The following is a 21246-nucleotide window of genomic DNA, read 5'->3' as shown; positions in this document are numbered from 1 at the left end:
GCGAGGCAGAGGCAGCAGCCACAGCCACACATGGGTGCCCCCAGGGAAGTGTTCAGGGGATGAGAGCTGAAGCTGTGGTCACTCAGCTCTGGATTGCTGAAACAAGAAATTCCACCCCCCCGGCAGCTTGTTTGCCATTTTGCCATTAGAGATTGCACCACCATCTCGTTCACTGGAAGAATTTAAAAACAAGCAAGTCAAAATTCGTTTGTTTTAATTATATATAAACTCTTGTCTTTATATATCCAGAAACACGCACACACAGCAGTTCATCCCCCAGCACAGAAGACAGACAAAAAGATCTGTGACACAATTTTTCTGGAGGGAACTTTACCTTGTTTTCCTTTCCCCAAGCTGTGTCACGGATCCCCTGTGCCCTTCTCTCGGCCCGGCTCCTGGCAGGCAGTGCTCAGCAACGTTCAGACCTTACCTTAAGGACATCTCCACTGAGAATTGTGGCGTTTCACATGCACTTTAAAATGTTGAGCAAGATAGGGTTAAAAAAAAAAATTGAATCACAGCGGTGACATTTGAAATCCTCTCTCCATCCTCAGCAGCTCTGTTCTGAGCAGCAGGAGTGCCAAACGGTGCTGGGCCACACCGGCTCCTAGGAATGCCTCTCAAATGTGGGAGTGGAACAGAACAAAGCCATCAAGCCCGGCTGAACAGAAGCATGGTTGAACAGAAGCATTCTGATGCAAAGCGCTGGACCCAAAGAAAAGCCTGACCTCAGGAACGCTGGGGGAGAGGAAAGAAGCCCCACAAGACTTCCAGAGGCTTTGTGCCTCAACACAGCACGCCCCAGAGCAACAGCGGCAGCACGTTGCAGATGTGCACACAAACCCTTGGGTCGGGAATAGTAATTTTTGGAAACACATTCAGAAATGCTGACAGTGGCCCAGAAACGCTGTTGATTTTGATTATTAACAGAGCAATTAATATGAAGCAAGCATGAGCTGCCAGAGAGAGATCCAAGTGAGATCACAATCAACTTTCATGCAGCTGCTTTGCCAAAAGCTGTTGCCTCTGAAAAGGGTAAGCAAAGCCCAAGAGAGAAAGACAGCTAATCCAGAATAGATAACAAATCCCAAAATAAAATACACATGGCTGCAAAGTCAGGTTTGGTAAACAATGGTTCAATAAACAACCAAACCACCCAGCTCCATCCTGCTCCAAGCACCAATTGCTTCCAGCAAACCATGTTTGCAAATGTGACATCAAGCTCCTCTCACCTCATCCACAGCTGAAACATGCACTGGGTGCTTCACATCTGAGGTTTTGTCTAACTGGCTGTTTCTTTTACATATTCCAATTTGAATTTTGCCCTTAGGATTTTAAGTGTGCAGTGAAAAAGTGCATTGACCTAAAAAAAATCTGTTTCCACGCACACTATCTGTAACAGCAACAAACCCAGCAAGCATTTAAAACAGGATCCGGTATTCTGAACGCTTCAGCTGCTACATTAAAAACCACATCCATTAGCAGCAAACATGATAGGTGCAAAGTGTACTGCAGAAAAGACCTGAATTAAACACGTATCCCAGCAGTGCGGAGACATGAAATCGCTCTTGTTGGGAGCACAGACATTCACCACCAGCAAACAAAGCAGAGGGCAGACAGCAATTCCTCTCCCAGAAGCTGAGAACACGAGGACTCTGGCAACGACTCGCAACAAATGGGCTACTTCATGTATTGTTTATTACCCACATGAGCGAATTGACCATGTCGGACACTCCGTCGCACACAGGGCAGAGGTTATGTACAAGAGGGACACGTGTCCCCAAAATAAGCTTAAGGTGTACAGGTTTGTAATGAGAACCAAGATGGAAGGGAGAAAACCAAACACAAGGACAATGCAATCAGACTTTGACCTTCAGGTACAGAAGAGATCTCTGTCTCCATGGAAGTGGAGCTTTTCAACTCTTAAATAAATGGTATCTTAAAAATAGAACATTTAACAATTCAAACACATTATTATTTCTTCTAAATAAATATTGCGTGGAAATGATGCTGCGTTGCCACCACAGCCTCCTCTCCTTCAGGGACTCAACCATCACCTCTAATTTTCCTTAGATGCATAGTTTTATTTCCTAATGGCAAATCCTTTTTTTTTTTTTTTTTTACTTCCCATTTTATAAAGGGCCTGATCAGACTCAGGTGAAAACTATGGGCACCTTTCCCTAACCCTCACAGGCCTCTCACCTGGCTCATGATGGAAATACAATGGCTTTCAGAAAATTAGCTCCAATTTAAGCAGTCTCTTCCACCAACAGAAAGAAAACGCTGCTTCCACCCACCCTCTGGATTTGAAACGAGAGCCCCTGTTCCACCTTCCAGCTGCTTCCAGCAACAACAGCACTCCCTGCCCTCTTCCTCAGCTAGAGCACCTGGACACAGCCTTGCTGCAAGGAGAAATCAGAAAGCAGCAGCGACCCTCCACTCTGCATGCCAGGAGCAAGCAGGCTCCCAGTCACTCCCTCTCACAGCCCCGGGCAGCCTATCCCCAAAATGCAGTAAGGCTTTTAATAAAGTGAACATAGGACAACTCAAAGGTGCGTCTCTGGCACAGCATCGCTGGGCCAGCCCATGGCAGGGGGAAGCCGCTCCTGCAGGACTTATGTGTGGTAATGCAGATTCTTCCCTTGCTTCCAAGTATTTTTTGCAGATTCTTGTGAGTCTCCGAACTCCCAGCAGGTGTTTTGCAAGGGGTTCTGCTGCACTTGTGCAGATCTGCTCCTCCACCCTGAAATGATGTAGGGAAAGGGAGCTAACTCACCAGAGATACGTTCTTCCCTGTAAGCGCAATTTATTTTGGGATATCATCCTCCTCTTCACCACTCCCGCAGCTGGGAGGGATGTGAGAGGTGACCAGAGGGCTAAGGCACACTATCAGATATGACGATGGCAGGATGCTGCTGTCATGCAACAGGAAATCTTTGGGTACAGAAGGCTGTCTTCCTACAAGTGCTGTGGATGCTGCCTTCACTGCTACTGCCACCTGCCAAATCACAATTCCAAATATGCAACTCCTGACTAGGACAAAGTCCTGACTAGGACAAAGGCTTGCAAACACCTTGCTATTCCCTTTTGTGTTCCCTTGAAGACAAGTTCCACATCCCTGGGCCCACTCTGTGGTTTAGCTGAGGTAGAGTACACGGTTACCTCCCACATAAAGGGCATTTGATTTTGGTATCCACATCCTGCTCCTGGATATTCATTGGGACCAGCAAGGGCTGCAGGCCAACATCCAAACACAGGACTCATCTTGTGCCCCATGAGGCCACGTGGCCTCTTCTTGTCCCACCTCTCCCACCCAAAACAGTACTCAAGTGGGCACAGTGACCCACGACAGCCCTCCATCTGTCCACTCCCCCCGAATGGGCGCAGCGTGAGTGGACGAGGTGTCCTCAGCAGGAGCAACATCCCTCCATCACAGGGCCAATGCTGAGCCCCAGCTGCATTTGGCTTCCACAGGTGAAACAGAGCGAGATGGTGAGCAACGTCATTTAGGGTGTGTGCCAGGCCAGGTGGAGGCACAGTGATGTGACTTTGGAAGTGGACGTGCAGCACCAGTGGCAGGGTGTCATCAGTGCAGCTGCTGGCAGGCAATGCATGTGAGTGAGGCTGGGGCCGGTGAGGCAGAGCACTCTGCTGTCTGTACCACATTGTTTCGGTGATGGGGATGCCACTCGCCATCCAAAAACAAAGATCCAACACGATGGACTGCACCCATGCTCGCCAATACACTCATTTCACATCTCCTTCAGGCACACAACTGACTGTGGTGTGTTGCATAATAACTTCTGGAGGCAGATTTCCTTCTTGTCGGCACTTCTTCAGGTGTGATTATTGTCCTGCTGGTTATTCGTAATAGAAATGTTTTTAGACCATCAACACATAGAGCCACTCAGACGATTCATTGCACTTCACCATTTTAAACGAAGGCGCCATCAATGCTGAGGCCCTCCTCTGTCTCTTCTTTTCCAAGGCAACAAAATGCTACCCTAAAATTAAAGTTCATTTTTTTCCAGTGTAACCAGATAACTTCACCTTTATTCATTTCCCTTGCAGGTGCTTTGTATCCAATAATTCAGCAAGCCAGAGTGTTTCTGAAGCTTCCAAAGTGCAAAAGAGTTCAAGGTACTTAGCCACCAAGAGCACCAGTTAAGGCATACTTGAGTTCAGTCTCAGCCAATGTAAACCCTGTCTAGTGTAGTGTACCATTTCGGTCATGCTACTGGTCAGTGCCAGAGGGCACACCGCTGTGCTGAGATCAGCAAAAAACTCTGCAAAAAGATTAGAGAGAGAAAACGGTTGGTTGGTTTCACGCAACAGGCACAGCATGTTTGGCAATACATCCCTTCGCCCCAAAACACCATGTGTGTGATGAACAACAGCACTACGAGCACTGTGTGGGCTGACTGAGTTGTGTCCACACTGGGGCTGTCGCTTGTCCACCACTGTTTGTGTCATGGGACAACAAAAACAGTATTTTTAACAGTAAAACTATAAAATGCGAGACCCGGACAGGCTGAGAGTTGGGCAGAGAGGTTCATGCAGAGAGGCATGTCCTGCACCTGGGAAAGAACGACTGCACACATCGGTACAGGCTGGGGGCTGACCTGCTGGAAAGGAGCTCTGTGGAAAAGGACCTGGGTGTCCTGGTGGACAGCAGGTTGGCGCTTTGTGGCCAAGAAGAACAGTGGGATCCTAGGGTGCGTTGCAAAGAGTGCTGCCAGCAGGGTGAGGGAGATGGTCCTCCTGCTCTGCTCTGCCACGGTGAGGCCACATCTGGAGCACTGTGCCCAGTTCTGGGCTCCCCAGCTCAAGAAGGACGGGGAAGTTCTGGACAGAGTCCAGCGGAGGGCGACAAAGATGATCGGGGCCTGGAGAACCTCTTGCATGGGGAAAGGCTGAGGGAGCTGGAGCTGTGCAGCCTGCAGGAGGGAGGCTGAGAGCAGATCGGATCAGTGCTTATCAATATCTAACGGGTGGGAATCATGTGGGTGGGGCCAGGCTCTGTTCTGTGCTGTGCAGGGATGGGGGCAGTGGGCACAGATTGGAACGCAGGAATTCCGTACGAACATGAGGAAGAAGTTTCCTGTGAGGGTGACAGAGCACTGAACAGCTGCCCAGAGAAGCTACAGAGTCTCCTTCTCTGGAGACATTCAAAGCCTGCCTGCAATTTTCCTGTGCAACCTATTTTAAGGAATCCACCTTAGCAGGGAAGTTGGACCAGATAATCCCCAGAGGGATACCCTCCAACCCCTATGATTCTGTGATTCTGTGTAATAAGAATGTAGCAGTTGTTTTACTGCCAAATGCTGGTCACGTACTCAATAAGGACTCCAAGTGCTGCTTGCTTACTCTGTTATAGCAGGAAACAAGTCTCACCATTTTCAACTCAAGAATTCCAGAGACTCTGACAAACAAAATGAAACACAAGGCCACTGGGCACAAACCTGATTGAAAGTGAAGTGAACCAACTCAGAAAACCTAAGCTCCCTGCAAGGGAAAAACAAAGAGCAGAAAAACCCCTGGGCTGGCTTCTCTTGTTAGCACAAAGCAATTTGCCTGGTTTCCTGCAGTGAACCTTTAGTTCATAGACATCTGAGGCTGCCAAGATAATCTTTTAATTGGAACACTCACCAATATATCATCACTAAGTATTTCTGCCAAAAACCTGCCAATACACCACAGGTGTCTTTTCAACATATTTAAGGCTTTCTCCTGCAGTCATGGTGTTTGTTATACTAAGTGTTAGAATTTAAATAGGTTCACACAAATAAACACAGTGTGCAAAATGAAAAGCTAAAGTGAAGGAACCTTACCCTTATTATTCTTGGACAGTGCATCAGCATGTTCCCAAATATTATACGCATAGAGGACATAGGAAGTGATGTTGACATATGAAGAGGTGATGCTTGGGATGGTGACTGAAGAGCCAACGCCGTTGCAACCGCAATTGCTACCATTTGATCCCTGCTGAGAACTCACAGATCTGGCAGGAGAGGGCACTGGAGAATGAGGAGAAGGCATGCCTGTGCTTCTGCAGGAGAAAGAAACACCACCGTGAATGCCTGTCTTCAGAGGTAAATGTCTTATCACAAGTTCCTGACATTTCATGCCAGGAACTATCTGGTGCCACCTGGACCTGCACTCAGTGTGGCCCGCTTGCCACAGGGTAAGGTTCCATCATTGCTTCCTGCCACAGGTTGAAGTTGCTTGTATGAGATAGCCTCCACCACTGCACCTGGGAATCCATTTACATATCAGCAAGCCATACTGCACATGTGGCAGAAAAACAACTGGATCTTTAGACCAAATGAGCCTCTCAGTCACAGACTTTAAAGGGGATCAGTGTGGAACTAAGCATCTATTTCCCAAATACATTCACTGCAAAACAGAGGAAAACTCTTCTTCTGTCCTAAGGTGCAGGTGCTGTGTTCTGAACTTTGGGTCAAACACTTAAATGGCAGCTTTCCTTTTGCTGCTATGCATACAAGAACTGTGCTGTAAATATAGGAAAGTGACAAATGTTCAATAATTCAAAAATCAGAAAATGAGTTTCTTTTTCTTAATTGATGACTAACACAGAGAAAAATATACAAGTATCACTTCAAAGTGATTCTAGCATGATGTAAAAGCATTGTCTTACTAGGTAGCAGCCAGGGAGATGGGCATGATATTCCAGAGAGTCTTAGAGATCTCAGACATGGAATAGAAGGACGACAAGAGCAGGGGCTCTGAGAGCAACACAGCCACAGTGCTTTCCCCACTGTCCTGGTGGAGAACTGATCCCCAGGACAGGCAATGACTCTCTGGATCTCATCCCATAATAAAAAAATCCTTCACTGATGCCAAAGACAAGAAAGAGAGCAGAAACACCCCTGTGCCCCCTAACGTGATGTCAAGCGGCAAGGTGGAGTGGGTAGCAAGTCATTTTCAAATGTAGTTAGCATCTCAAAGATTCCTGCTTCAGTTTCTGCTCACACCTTAGCAGATGCAGATTTTCACACCTTACCTTGCAACACACGGAGAAGGTGCCTGTGTTATTCTGGAAGAACTCTGCAGCAAGGAAGAGAGCTCTTGTTAGTTTTCCTGGCCATACCAGAACGAACTGTAGCCCCTGAGCTGGCAGCACAGCAACACAAGTGCCCTACCTTGAAGTGGTCGTTCAGGATCCTGGAATACTTTATTGCAGTGTCTCTTTTGTAACGAAACATTGCCATGTGCAGGAGGGACTGGCAGCGCATGCTGTGAACAGAAAGACAGTCAAGAGTCAGCACTCATGCCTGGTGCTACTGTACCAGCAGTGACCACACCAGGCAGTACCAGCAGCCAGCAGCCTTTCTGACAAACCAAGTTCAGGATCTCCTCTCCTGCTCAACTTAAGAAGAGTCAGATTCTGTGAAAAAGAGGAAGGGCTATGTTTTAAGGAGACGGGTGCACAGCCCTTTTGGACGCCAGGGGCTGAGTGAGCCCTCAACCAGCAGCAGCAGCTGCTGTGCTCAGATACAGCATCAGTTACACAGCCAAAATGTGGGCAAGCAAATCACATTCTTCTGCCTGGGGTGAAAGCCTTCACACTCTCCAGTTACAAACAGGTCAAATTTTGGAGCCTGCACCTTCCATGCCTGATCTCTTGTTATATCCTAGCCCACTTTAAAGATGTTTCAGTTTGCTCTGGCTTTTATATTGGTTTTTCCCTTGAAGAACTCTGATTCCCATTTAACTCATTCCTTCGCCCAAATGAAAAAGGACTTTTACTGTAGTAAGTCTACAAACAGAATAAGAAGTCAGAAAAACAGCTACGCACCATAACACAGCAAAGACATGTTCATGTGAAGATGCCGAGACATCCGTAAAGGGTTTTAGTGTCATTACGTACCTGAGGGAACAAAATGAACAGCATCTGGTCAGTCATCAGGGCTCTCAAGTCCATTCAGAAGAACAACTGCATGCCACTGCCTCAAACACTGCTCCAAAACCCCAGAAAGGTGATGCCCCCATGGGTGCAGGCCTGAAGCCCTCAGCAGGAGCTCTCCTCACTGAGGGTGGAATATTAATTCCAGGCCAGGTAAGACATCTTGAGAGGAGTTCTCACAAAGCAAAAAAGCATTGTGAAAACACAGTCCATTAAAATCAGAAAGCAGTGAAATTTAAAAATGTTGAAGTCTGCCATAAAAAAATTACTGGCAGCTGTTCCAATCAGCTCCATGGGAAGGAAGTCATAGCAGCTGCTGAAAACACACACACAACCGTCAACTTCAATATGAATAAAGTGGTGCCTGTCTCTTTTCTATCTAGCATAGGGCTCCCTGGGTTGTACTGCCTGCAGATGTCATACCAGCAAACAACACAACCACTGCTTCCCTCCAAGCACACTGCCTGACCATCATGGTTCCAAAGCCACTTACTTGAGGAGATCTATTGTGTCAGCGAAGATGCTGTAAGCAGGTTTTGGTGCTTCTGCATTCGATTCCAGGGCCATCCCGTATTCAACGAAGGAAAGGGCAGCATCAAGGTACTGAAAGGCCTTTCCAGTCTTGTCCATCTGTTAAAAAAAATGTCTCACTTTCACACAAAGGCAAAAACTATTTATCTCAAGTGTACCTGAATTCCTTTTCTCTCTCCAAATAGGCAGAATTTGAAGAAATTGCAAAACACACATCAGGTCTCCAGGAAGGCTCTCTGCTGAGCCCCTAACGTTGTCCTGCTCACCAGCCCTGTGTGCTTGCACTGTTGGCCTCTCTTCCTTGTGTTCTGCCACAGCAAGTGTTTTTCCTATGGCAATAATACTTTCTAGGCATTCTTGGCAGCACCTGGGGCTTATATTCGCAAAGGGCATTTCCAAGTCTTGTTCAACAGCAATGCAGTTATCACCAGTACTCTGGTATTTCAGAGCAAACCGCCCTACAACTGGCTTTCTGATTCAGCTGCCAGGACTTTGTGATAGCTTTGCAGAGCAGTCAGCTTTTATTCCTGTTCTCCAGGTACAGTCTCTGGATGTGTTTATACAAAGGGAAGTGCCTGAAAATTTGGTAAATAAAAACAGCCTCCCCACATATGACTGGAACATGTTCCACTAGTGGAAGGGACACCGACCAGCACAGTTCCATCATGTACCTGCTGGTGTGAGATCCCAGAGGAAAAGCAGTGTCAAGCACAGGGCTCAGGCTTACCATGGCATCAGCCTCATGCTTCATCTTCTTGGCCTCTTCCAGGTAATATTCTGTCAAATGCTGTCTGAAATGGAGACAGGCAGAGGAAAACAAATGTAAGAGAAAAAGGATATGGGAAGTAACAATGCTAACCTTATCTAGATGATGCTGTGACTCCAATACAAGCTGATACTGCTATCAAACACACATCAGATTTAGAAGAATCACTACATGAATGTCATGTGCCTGTTTAAAGGTTCATATCCTACTGGCCTGCCACCTGCCAGGACTCAGAGAAACCAACAGCGTCCCTAGCTGTCAGGCACATTGCACAGTCCCGTGCAGAGTGGGATGTCTGCAAGTTAAACAAGCACCTGACTTCTACTAGACAGCTTCCCTCAAACTGAGGGCTGCTAAAAGGAGAGACCATTGCTTTGTGAGGATGTCCTGGAGGTTACAAGGCAGGTCTAACAAAATCAATGGTCAGTACAAAGCAGGAGCCACAGTGACTGCATGGCCAGCCTTGCCTGCCATCTTCAGAGGGGCAGAGAACAAAATCTTACCTTTCAAACTTGATTTGAGGTCTCCTCGGTTTGGAGGTACCATTTGGCACAGAAGGCACTGGTAAAGAATTTGTAACATCCCCTGCAGATCCCTGAAAAATCAGGAGCAGAGATAAAGCTGATTAGAGAGATCCACTTAGAACAGTTCTAAAACACGGCTTTCCTAAATTTGAAGTGAAAATGTTTATTTGTCTGAGATATAAGCTACTTTTCAAGGTTCCTCCCCCTGTTCTTTCCTAGACCCCAGGCCAATACTGGAAATGAAAACCTGGCTTCCCACCAGGCTGCTGCTGAGGTTTTAGTGCCATCAAACATTCCCTGAGCAGGCAGGAATTAGGCAGCAGTTTTCCTTGTACAATAGCTAAGATAGCAGTAAGGCTGCCAGCAGCACATTTTTCACAGCCACTGGAAAAGACAGGAACTGGTTATATTCATTCACACTTACACACTTAACCACAGCAACTCCTGAGTCTGCATTACTAACTACAATGTCAGGAAAAAGAAAGTAGTGAGAAGCCAGCTTATACAGCACGCACAGCCTCCATTAGAGTGCATGCATGTGGAAGTTCTGGACCACACACATACAGGCACTCAGAAATGGCAGTTGAGCTGAATTTTCTAAGCCACTAATGCGAAGATCTAGCTGCAAGAATCACTAACAATATTTCTTAATGCAAGCTATAACAAATTCTACACAGGTTGCAGCCAAAACCAGAGTTTGGTTATTTCTTACTCGCAAGCAATCCACTTGTTTTTGTTAGTTCGTTTTTTGTACACACACTTCTCTTTACACCTACCATACCTTACTGGCAGTTGCCTACATTCAGGACCAGTTCCTGTCATAAACACCATTCTTTTTTATACATGGTCACCCTTTCACACTGAGTTTCACCAGTGAGATGAAAACAGAAAAGTGAGTAGCAATACAACAGCATGGCTATTCAAGCTAGGAAGATACAGTCACAGATTGCCACTGAAGGGACAAACATGTTTCAAAGAGCTCTTTCTGGTGGCTGGTTTACTGTTCTTCTCACTTACATCCTATAGACAGGTTTCTAAAGAGAATTAGATGGCAGCTACAAGTTGCAGGACACATCCCACCACTAATAACCAATACCTACTTTGTTACCCTTCACCTGCTCAGAGTGGTTTTCCACCATCTTCTTCTGCTTGGAGGAAGGATCCTTGTGGTTGCTTGTGTCCAGGGCAGTGCTGCTGGCAGTGGCAGGCGGCTGGCTGTTCTCACTCCTGGGTCTTTTATGGGCCTTCTTGGTTGGCTTTTGTGCAGGATGCAGGGGAGACGCGGGCAGCAGTGGCAGGGGTTGCCTGAGATCTTTGTTCTGGGTCTCAGACGAAGTGTTCCATGCTCTGGAGATGGGAAGTGAATTTTGCAGTTGGGATGAATACAGTATCTATATAATATTGAGGGTGTTGGGTTTTTTTTTAAATAAAAAATCATCCTTAAATGCACTGTGTGCCCATACTGTTTAAATTTCTTCAGAAATGCAAGATGATTTATTAACAAAGATTCTAACAGAAACAAAAACAAAATTTCAGGGACTTTGCTGTGTATTAGATACCACGTGTTCAGCTGCCAACAACACACAAGCAAGTTGCTCTTGAGGTAGGAATAAGCCTCTGGACTCATCCTTGGAGGAAACGTGCAAGCAGAAGGTCAGGATGCTGCAGAAATGCCACAACACCTTCTCACTGAAAAAGGGAGGGGGCAATTCCAGAGAGGAAAATCCCCAGGACCAGTCACCCAAGATCGCAAGGGAATCACAGCACTGCCTGTCTCCCCCTGCTATGGAAGAAGGCATCTTCTGCAGCCACTGATGCTTGCCCTGACACATGACCCCATGCAGGCCTCAGCAGAAGTAAGCACAGTTGGTTCTTTAGGACTTGCCAACTCTACTAGACAACACATGTGAGGATTCAAGGGAGAAAGATTTTAAATGCTGTGCTTTTAAAGAGTGGAGCTGATCATATTTAATAATACTGTGCCAAATTTCTGACCATCTGGGGTTGGGATTACAAGGGAACTCCTGCAGCTATAAGCAGAACTCGGTAGCTCTACACCTAATTTCACTGACGCTCATTTACATTATTTTCTTTCAGTTCCTCTAAGTTTCCAAGAAAATAGAAAGTGTTTAGAGTGAGGAGTGCTAAACATGGACCCTGACTGTCAAGATTTTCCCTGGAGAGAAGCAGCTGAGTCAGGATGCAAACCTCAACAAATCCAAGCCAATACCTCAAGCTCATGATGGCCCTGAGTAAGCAAAAAATGACTGCAGCAGCTCATGATGGATGCACCAGCCTCCTCTCTCGGGAGCGCTGCCCATCAAGATACTTTCTTGGAAGCCCTCAGGCAGACCTAGCCAAAATGCTAGCGGTATGCTGTTGTGCAAATCATGGAGGGAGTTTCAGCAGAACTACCAGAAGCACTGCCCGTGCAATTGCTGGAATAAAGGAGACATTTTTGGCTATGAAGGCCACCTGAAATTCCTGGCGTGATTCACAAGGCGCAGTGGATGTGCACCTATTCAGCTACACACTGGGACAATTTGAGGGGAGAAGGGAAATGCTCCTGACAAGGGATTACCACTGCAGTCAGACAGGGTCCCAGCAGGCAGGCAGTCTGCCGCAGTATTTCCAACTCAGACACCAGACTTTGTGCAATTGTTTTGTTGCATAGCATCTCTTCTGAAAGATGGCAGTGCCACTGTGTGGATATCAGCCTAGAAGGAAAAGCAGCACTGGCACAACCAGCGATTTCATTTCCTGCAGCCTCAACAGATTTTTTGAGCTATGTGTAATGGAGGGATCAGTTCAGCAATCTGAACTGCAGGACGGATATATCTGTGTTTGAAATGGCCAAGCCTTCATTTCATCTCCACTGCTAGAAATTGGGACAAGTGCCACCGCATGCAATTTTACAGCAACACAGTGCAAGCATGGCAGGAGGCCAAGCACCAAAACATCAAAACATCAACTTGAGCACTGCAAAGAGTGAGAAAGATGGCGGACACTAAGGGCAACTGCATATCTGCAACAAACAAAAAGGCAAAATTATGCTCCTACAGCCACGTGGCAGACAAATTTGCAGCAGATTATGTTTCCAAAGGCACATTATGTTAAGCAAATTCACAGGAAGCATGGAAGGTTTCTCTGTTTTAAAATTGTAAAGAAATGCTCAGTTTAATGCATTTTTTCTACCATCCCACCACTGTATACTCACTTCAATTTACAGGAGTCTTTGTGAGGTGAAGACTGCAGTGATTTTGCTTCTTTGTCCAACTTCCTTTTCTTCCTATCGATGTCCTTCTCTTTTTCTCTCTAACAAACACAAACAAAAAAAATCAACTTTCATGTAAAGCACAGAACAAAACAGCTAAGTTTGATGGTTTCACATTAAAAAAAAAAGAAAAGAGATTGGAACTGGCAAAGTGGAAAACCAGAGTACAGCAGATTTCAGGCTCCCTGACAAGTCCTGAAATGACCTTTATCCACTTCTGCTTGGACAGAATAATTATTTTGTCACGGAGGGGACGGAAAAGCTAAAGTTCTCCTTGCCAATAGTCGAAAACTGATGTGCTTCCACAGCTGAAAATGCACATTTCATGATGTGATTTCTGCATATTGTTTTTTTTTCATGTGGGTTTTTTTTTTTTTTTTTTCTAAGATTAGGGAGAAAAAAGCATTCATCAGAGACTTAAACCACTCAGCTTCCTGACAGGTGGAGGGATTTGGGTTTTATCAGCAAGAATCAATTAGAGGGTGACATTTCAACTAAATCCGCAGCCTCCACACTGCCCTCCAGTACAGCAGGAACCACTGAGGCAGAGGGGTAATAAAGAACACCTTTTATGCACACTCCATAGATCCTATGATACAAACCATGAGATGCCAAATCACCAGAGGATGAAAAAAACTTCCAAATAATTCACTACAACACTAGAAAATTCATAGAAAAGGAGCACAAACCATGGTGTACGTGGTGCTAGCAAACAGCATCTGAGTACTTTCCATCCATCTCCTAAGAGCAGGTTCATGTCACTGTGATGCAGCTCGGTGGGTTGCACACTGACGGTGCAGAGAGCCACCAGGGCAAGGCTCCAACATTGGGATCGTGTCCTTACACCATTTCTCAGGTTGATCTGTGATCACTGCTTCAGAAAAGGTCTGGCAGCTGCAGCTGAGACAGCTGGCTGCGAGGGAGCCTATGCTGCCAAGGGCGCTGCAGCACACTGACACAACACACGTGGCAAGGCTGGGACACAGGTTTTCCTGCCATCAGATGCTCAGGTTGCAAGGCACAATGTGCCCAGCATCAGATAGCTCCTCATTGGCCCTGGAGAGACCAGTGGGAACACTGACAGATTCACTGCCTGCCTGCCTTCTTCCTGCTGCACTGCAGGACAGGAACCACTGGGGCATCCGCTTTTCTTCCCCATCTCCTTGTTCTTCTCGGTTCTCCCACACAGCCACAGGAAGCTCATGGGGTGACAAGAGCAAATGAAACTCGCACCAAATCAAGATTATTCACCCACACGTGCTAAGCCACCTCCTTCTGAAGGAGGGGCCAAAAAGACATGGGGGTATCAGACCAACTCACTGCAAGCCCTGCAGGAGAACTAGCTGTATTGTCACAGTCCATTCTGGGAGACATCTTTCAAAAAAACACTTGTGATCAACGATCAAAGCAAGGGTTGTACTGCAATTCAAGGAAAAGCAACTATTCTATTGCAGGGTAATATAGTTGATAGCTGCAGAGCAAGCGGGGGGCAGCATGCTCTCCTGCAAGGGATATCCGATGGCTGAGGCCATGTCTGTAACATGAGGTGCATGGAGAAGGCACTGCTGCTCTGCAAAGCTCTCCTTGGGGTGAAACTAGGACTAATCTTTCGGAAACACCGAAGCATTTGTTAGACAGCTTGCATTTCATTTGCTCAATGGTGGATTTTTGACCAACAAGAAACATCAGGGGATAGTTTTTGATGAGGTTTCCCTTTAAAAATTTGGCAATGCTGCAGCAGGAGTAGGTTAATGAGTCTACTCTGAAGCTATGAAGAAGAAATAAATCATATGCAGGGTTTTTTCCAGACAGCTCGACGTACACCACTGTGGCCCCTGCACAAACCCATCTCCACCTCTACCTCTCACCTTCCTCTTTTTGAAGGACCTGTCAGGAGTGTCTGCACTTTTCTTCTCCAAGTCCTGCCCCTTGCTGCCAGCATGCTCCTTCACCTCTGTTCTCTTCTTTTGGTTCCCCTTCTCAGGAGGCTGGGGAATTCTTGACAGGAGTGGGAGATCAATTCTAACCAGCAGGCTGGGATTGCCAGGCACGTCCCTCACCGGTGGCAGCAACTTCTTCTCCTTGGTGGGCACAGGAAGCTTCCCCTTGTGAAAACTCTCCTTGACCTCAGCAGCAGACCTGTGGCCACTAGTCCTGGTGGGAGCTGCGCCCTGGCCCTCAGCGAGGTGTTTGAGAGTGGGATGCTCCTGGACACTGCCTACCAGGACATCTCTCATGGGTCTGTGGTCCAGCAGGGCTTTGGCATCGGCATGGTGGGAGCCCTTGTGCTTCTTCTCTTTAGGAGCCTCCTGCAGCCGGGGTTTCAGTTCTTTTTGGTCACAGGATTTGGGTCTGCTTTTTGTTTTGGGTTTTGGCTTGTCTCTGGAAGACTGCTCTCCAATCTCATAAGGAGCAGGCTCGCTCTCCACCTTCAGGCCTCCCTTGGGCTCCTCGTGCACTGGGGGCTTGCTGGGCCTTTTGATCCCCACAGTCTTTCTCTGTGAGGGCTCCTCAGTACGCACAGGAGACTTCAGGCAGCCAAGTTTGGTCGGAAGATGAGCATCCTGAGGAGCCTGGGCTGCTCGGATGAAGCTCCTGTCATGAGGTTCCTTTGGTGCAGCACGCTCACAGGAGGAACCGTTGCTGACAGGCTGCTCCTTGTCCTCCTCGTGGCCATCTGTGTGGGCAGTGTCACTGGGGCTTTCTGTTGGCACTGCTGGTGGGTTCACTTTGGTGAGCCAGTTGTCAAGCTGCCACTTATTGGAAGTTGGTGGGTCAGGCTGCAGATAGAAAGAGAAAGGAAGTATGCAAAGCTGACTCCTTTATCTCAAACTGAGCACTGGTTATCAGAACCCACTAAAATTTCCCTATACTGTTAAAAGACCTTGAAGGCAAAAGACCATGAGATAGGGGGAATGCTTTGGTACATGCACACCAACCATTAATTCAGAAGCACAAACATCCTTTTTACACAGGACCAGTCAAACTGTGGCACAACACTTCTGGACTCTCCCAGCCCTACCTGTCGTGCAGTAAGAGGCTGCTCTGCACAAAAGCCTCACTTTGGTGTGCTCTATGCCACTAACCAACACCCTGCACAGTCAGACATGCACAGACATAACCACTGCAAAAACAAACCAGGTGTTATCCTCACAATGCTTTTACCAAATCATTTGCACAAGATGGATCAAGAGCTGTCACATCTCACTGAAGTCCGACAGGTACGGTGGCAGAATTCTGTGCTTTAAGCATTTATCAAAAGAAAGTATACAGCCAACATATCAAGCCCAGCCTCTTCTGAGCCCTCTGCCTGCACTGTCTGCCAGGTGTGTCCCCCTGATCACACAAGGCGTGAGCTACCACTGAGCTAACTGACCAGATACATCACACGACTAGGAGAAGCCCTACAGATCAAAACAAAGGTCTGACAAATTGAGAAGAGAGTTAACCAAACAGCCACAAAAACAGACATCAAAGCTGCAAATTGCAAATTAGGGGCATGATTCTCTGGAGCCAGTTCAGAAAATACCACTTAGTTCTCAGCCACAACTCCCTGTTCTGAGAACAGCCACAGCACTTCTCAGAAAAAAAGCTCTAGCACAGGAAAGGTCTTCCAGGACTAATTAATCCCTTCTGCAGTGGTTTTCTTCTCCACCCAGACTCAGCCCTTCTTTGCGCAGCAGAACATAGTGACATGTCTTCAACCATGATTCCAAAGAGAAGCCTGGCATAAAAACAGATTTAGTTTTGTCACATAAAATTAAAAAACAAAACAAAACAAAACAAAAACACTCCATTCTCATTTTCAGATAATGATCTCTTCCCTATTTTCACTAGCATTTTAACTTATTAGCCCCTCAGGAGCATTTTGTTGTTGTTAACACTATAAAGACCTTGCTTAGGAACTTTAAATTTTGGTTTATAAGTAGGCAACTATCAGACAGTGGCAGATGTTGACCCTTTTCTGCACTTATCATCAGCTACCACGTGTGATCTACACCCTCACAGGGGTGTTCAGCCTTTTCAAACACAAAGGATAAGGAGACAATATTTTTTAAAAACTAAATACAAACAAGGAAATATTAACTATATTTTTTAAATTATTTCTTTCATATGAAGAATTGGATCTAATAAAAACAAGCCATGAGCATTAAGTTGTTCCTTGTGCAAAATGGATCATGAGTTTGCTGAATAAAAAGGGATATAAAATGGTCAGTTCACAATAGCTAGGACTTCACTTGAGTGACAATAATCTAATAATGTAACATTATCAGGCACAGTTGGGTATGAGGAGGCAACATCTGTTTCTCTCATTGCAGAAGGCAAAGTCTGTAACTGAACTGCTTAAGTGTGAAGGGTGTTAGATGTGAGATGTTAGAGTGCTCCTAAAGTAAAAGAAAGGAAAGTATGAGCTATAGAAGGCAGGGGGAATAAACCATGGAGCTTTTCGGCCTTGTGAGAATCCTTCAGAATGGCCAGCGAACTGCTTTACATAAGCTGTGGTCCATCAGATTGAACCATGCATTTCCCACTGGCCCAAGAATGTTCTTGAAGTGGAGGACTGTTTTAAACCATGGGACAGGAACACAGTTGCAGCAGATTTTTAAAAGCTGCACGCTCTCAGTTATTATGCAACTTTGAGGCACTAAGCTCTATTTCCCTGCATTTCCCCTAACAGCCTCAGAAATGCCAGTGCAGCACTATCTGAGCCAAACCCAACAGAAGCAAGGCTAAGCACATTCCTGTCCTTCCTGCAGGTCCTATCCCTTCTGCTGCCATCTGGGAGAAACTGAGTCTGCCACTCACACGCAGGAACTGAAGAGGTGCAGCAGCAGCTTCCAGAAAAGGTACACCTCCAGAGATGGGCCCCAAGCACTGTGCCAAGCTTCAGTTCCCACCTGCAATTTGCTTGTGCCGCACAGGTGAAGGCGTGAATTCTCCAGCAACAGAGAAGGGGAGCACTTCAAGGTTAGGCACGTAAAAGTCTATTAATGCTATTACTGAGGGTTATTTGTTTGACAAACTCTGGCAGAGAAGCAAAAGGCAAGAGGAGTTTTTTGATGATGCAGCAGAGGTGTCACCAGGACACCTGAAGGATGACAGTATTTCAGGTCTGACAGCAGTGAGTCCACATTAAGCAGCCTCTACATTTACTTTGCATTCACCTCAGGAGCTGACACCTTTGGAGGGTCGTTGGCTTCACTGTCACTTGAGCTGCTCTCTGTCTCTGAAGAGTCTGAAGAGCTGTCTGAGTCACTGCTGCTCCCTGACTCTGTGCTGTTGGAATGTGCTGATGCCACGCTCTCGGGCTGGGACTGCAGGGCACTGCAAGGCCACCAGGAGACAAAATTAGAAAGCAGCACTCGTGAAGGTTACTTATTATATTGATATGGCAGTATCCAGAAATAAAACCTAAACCCCTTAGTTTGGCACTGGGAAGAAAGGTGAGAAGGCCAAAGGAAAACACAGCCATATTCACAGATAAAACATCAGAATAAAAAACCTCTGGAAATAATAAAACCTTCAACTTCCACTCACGGCAAAGGGAGAACAGCTGGGGGAATACAATTCCGGTTCAAAAGCAAAATCCAGCTTGCCTGGATTATTTATTTCCAATTTAAACTTTCTGTAAAGCTCCACACAACTGAAACCAAAGCTGAACAGCAGCTTCAGGCAGCTACAAACCAGAGCTTGTATATAGAACAGAAAAAGGGACCCATTCCCACATGTACAAAAAAGCAAAGTTCTCCCCCCTCCTACGAGCTAGCAGTTTGGGAACAAACATGTACCTTGGAGGATCAAGTGAAGAAGGTGGCTGTTCAACAACCTGTTTTGTTCAAAAAACAAATGGGAGAGGGGAAGGAAAGGTTAGCTTTAGGAGCTCAGAGCAACACGACAAGCTGTGATGATTTTATGGGATGTCTGTGTGCAGAGGGGATAAAACATCTAAAACTGACTTGGTCGTCACCACTCTCTTCACTATCACTGAGCTGCAGGTCCTCCTGGAGCACTCTGAAAGACAACCAGAAGAAACACATCAGCCAGGGCAGACACGTTTTCAAGCAGCAGACCCCGAGAGAAGACTCAGTTTGCACTTTCCTAAACAAACAGATCTCCCAAATCCTGTTTTACTTTTGGCATGCTCAAACTGCCAATCTTATGAGTTCTAGAAGGAATGACAACAGGACTCCCAGCCTCAGGGCACTTTGCACCACTGGGCAAAGCATCACCGGGTGCATGCAGACAGCTGCTGAAGAAGCCCAGTTCTGGTACAGCAAGGGGCAGGTGAGATCTGCTCTACTGCTGCCAGAGGACAGAGCGGGATGCTGTGAGTGTTTCCAAACACACAACTGAGTTCTAGGGCTGCAACCAGTAACTGCTGCTTCTAAATTCACCAGTCAGTAGTTGGGTTGAAGGGGAACTCGGGCATTCTCTCACAACTTTTCCAAGCAGCAGATTCAAGCACCACAATGCAAAGCAAAGGCTGTATCTTTTCTTCAAACAAAAAGCTCCATCATTAGTATCAGAGCTAATGGGAATTACACATAGACAACAAAGAGAGAACAGACTCCAGCAATTATTCTCAAGGCTTGTTATGTTAATGAATACTTTTGCTTCCTTTCAAAACTAGTAACAATTCCTCTGCTTCCAGCGCTTCAGGAGGGAATCCAGCCCCCCTGCATAAAGCCACAGCATGGCAGTTTGTTATTTGCTGCTACTTGCAAACATTCTTGCTCGCACAGAAGGAAAAGCACCCACTTTCTAGGGCACGTCCAGCCCAGCTGGAGCACATGGGATGAAGAAATCCTACAGGAAACTCCACACCTCTCTACAGCCACATACCAGTAGCTACAGCACATCAGTTTCCAACACGCCTGTGGCCCTGTCCACTCCTTCTAAAAGAAGTCCTTGACTTCTTCATGCTTGAACCTGGGTGACCTGGAACTGAATATCGACTAATGAGAACACCCCACGTCTTCAGTCTCAGTGGAAGACAATGCCCTAATACAGTCACAGGCTCCACTACTGAATTACATGCTCCCATCTTCCTGCATCACTGCCATTTGTTTGCACCATTAAACTGAAGAACTTTATCCATCCATTTCCAACTCTTACTAGTAATGCTGCCAGGTTAAAATGTTTTTTTCTTCTTCTTTTTTTTTTTTTTCCTTGGTGGGATTTGAGTGAGGGGCTGTTTCTCTTTTGAATCTTACACTTCCAAATTCTTGGTTTGGAAGATGAGAAAATGGGAACGCTTTCCTGTTTGTAAAGAAGTCTTTATTTAATTCTTCTTTTTTATTTACATCTTTGAATCCCATAGAACCTTGCTAGCTTAGGGTGCATTCTTATTTTGGTAGGATGTATGCTTTGGCACAGTTTCCTTCCAAAGATGCCAGGGCTGGCAGTGCTGGACACCATCTGTGGATTCTGTTGATACAGCAACTCTGATGCAGTTTACTTTCAAGTTACAAGACTCTCAAAACTCAAGAGTAGATGCAAAAAACAAATGCCTGGGAGTCCAAACCATATGGGAGAAACTGCATCCTCCTGTCCTTCTCTCCCCAAGCCCAGCAGACAAACTACAGATACTACAGCACCAGCAGTGCAATGCGTTGCTGTTGTGTTTTATTTTTCCAGTTCATAGCTCTGTTGTTGAAACACGTCCATGCAGCTGCTACTGTACAGTTCAGAGAAAAAACCTGTCTCAAAAGGCTGTGTTTCTACATGACACCCGTCTGAGTCAGACTGAGGCTGGGATGCACAGAGCAGGACAGCACGAAGAAACACCCAAAGTTTTTTGTGCCCACCAGCAGGGTCAGTCCCTTCTGCAGGGACTGCAACTACCAACAGACCCCACTTCTTCTAACCCACGCAGAAAAGGCTCCTTGTGCTGTGAGGGCTCTGCCTGCTGACACCTTCACAGAGCTACGAGCTTTCTTTGCTCAGGCATTTTGACTCTGCCTTCCCTCAGGGTTATCCTTCCTCCATATCCCAGCCTCTAAAGCCTCATTTCTGCACACACATCCCCTGCGGATCTCTTCTTGTAGTAAACACTGGAGGGAAACAATAGAAGACACCAAGGTGGAAAACAACTCCCTGCATCCTGAAAGTGGTTTTCTGGTTTTTGGGTTGCTTTGCTTCAAGCGTCCACAGACGAATTTGCTTTAGAGATGAGAGATATCACAAGGAAGCACCACCTAGATAGTCTTTTACATCTGCCTTT

At 46.3% G+C, this 21246-nt stretch overlaps 1 protein-coding gene across 3 annotated transcripts in view; it reads right to left on the bottom strand.

The window, feature by feature from the left end:
• Nucleotides 1–1681: 1681 nt before the first annotated feature.
• The window catches only part of AFF1 (AF4/FMR2 family member 1), a 51103-nt gene continuing 31538 nt past the window's right edge, over nt 1682–21246 (bottom strand). Inside the window, exons 8-21 of one of the 3 annotated variants that reach the window (XM_042811430.1) lie at nt 18980–19034; nt 18812–18849; nt 18188–18347; nt 14891–15802; nt 12966–13063; nt 10849–11095; nt 9728–9819; nt 9186–9249; nt 8421–8557; nt 7820–7891; nt 7164–7257; nt 7025–7068; nt 5832–6049; nt 1682–4286 (exon numbers count right to left, since the gene is read on the bottom strand). In XM_042811430.1, the coding sequence (XP_042667364.1) occupies nt 4165–4286; nt 5832–6049; nt 7025–7068; nt 7164–7257; nt 7820–7891; nt 8421–8557; nt 9186–9249; nt 9728–9819; nt 10849–11095; nt 12966–13063; nt 14891–15802; nt 18188–18347; nt 18812–18849; nt 18980–19034 (2353 nt within the window). In that variant the 3' untranslated portion in view covers nt 1682–4164. The remainder of the gene's footprint in view (nt 4287–5831; nt 6050–7024; nt 7069–7163; nt 7258–7819; nt 7892–8420; nt 8558–9185; nt 9250–9727; nt 9820–10848; nt 11096–12965; nt 13064–14890; nt 15803–18187; nt 18348–18811; nt 18850–18979; nt 19035–21246) is intronic. The other 2 variants (XM_042811431.1, XM_042811433.1) reach the window with 2 other exon arrangements.

The sequence above is a fragment of the Centrocercus urophasianus genome, unplaced genomic scaffold (genome assembly GCF_019232065.1).
Source record: "Centrocercus urophasianus isolate 14NV4802_14NV808 unplaced genomic scaffold, USGS_Curo_1.0 seq_13, whole genome shotgun sequence".
Lineage (NCBI taxonomy): Eukaryota > Metazoa > Chordata > Aves > Galliformes > Phasianidae > Centrocercus > Centrocercus urophasianus.
The sequence above is the reverse complement of the archived record's forward strand: the minus strand, read 5'-3'. Positions and strand labels throughout refer to the sequence as shown.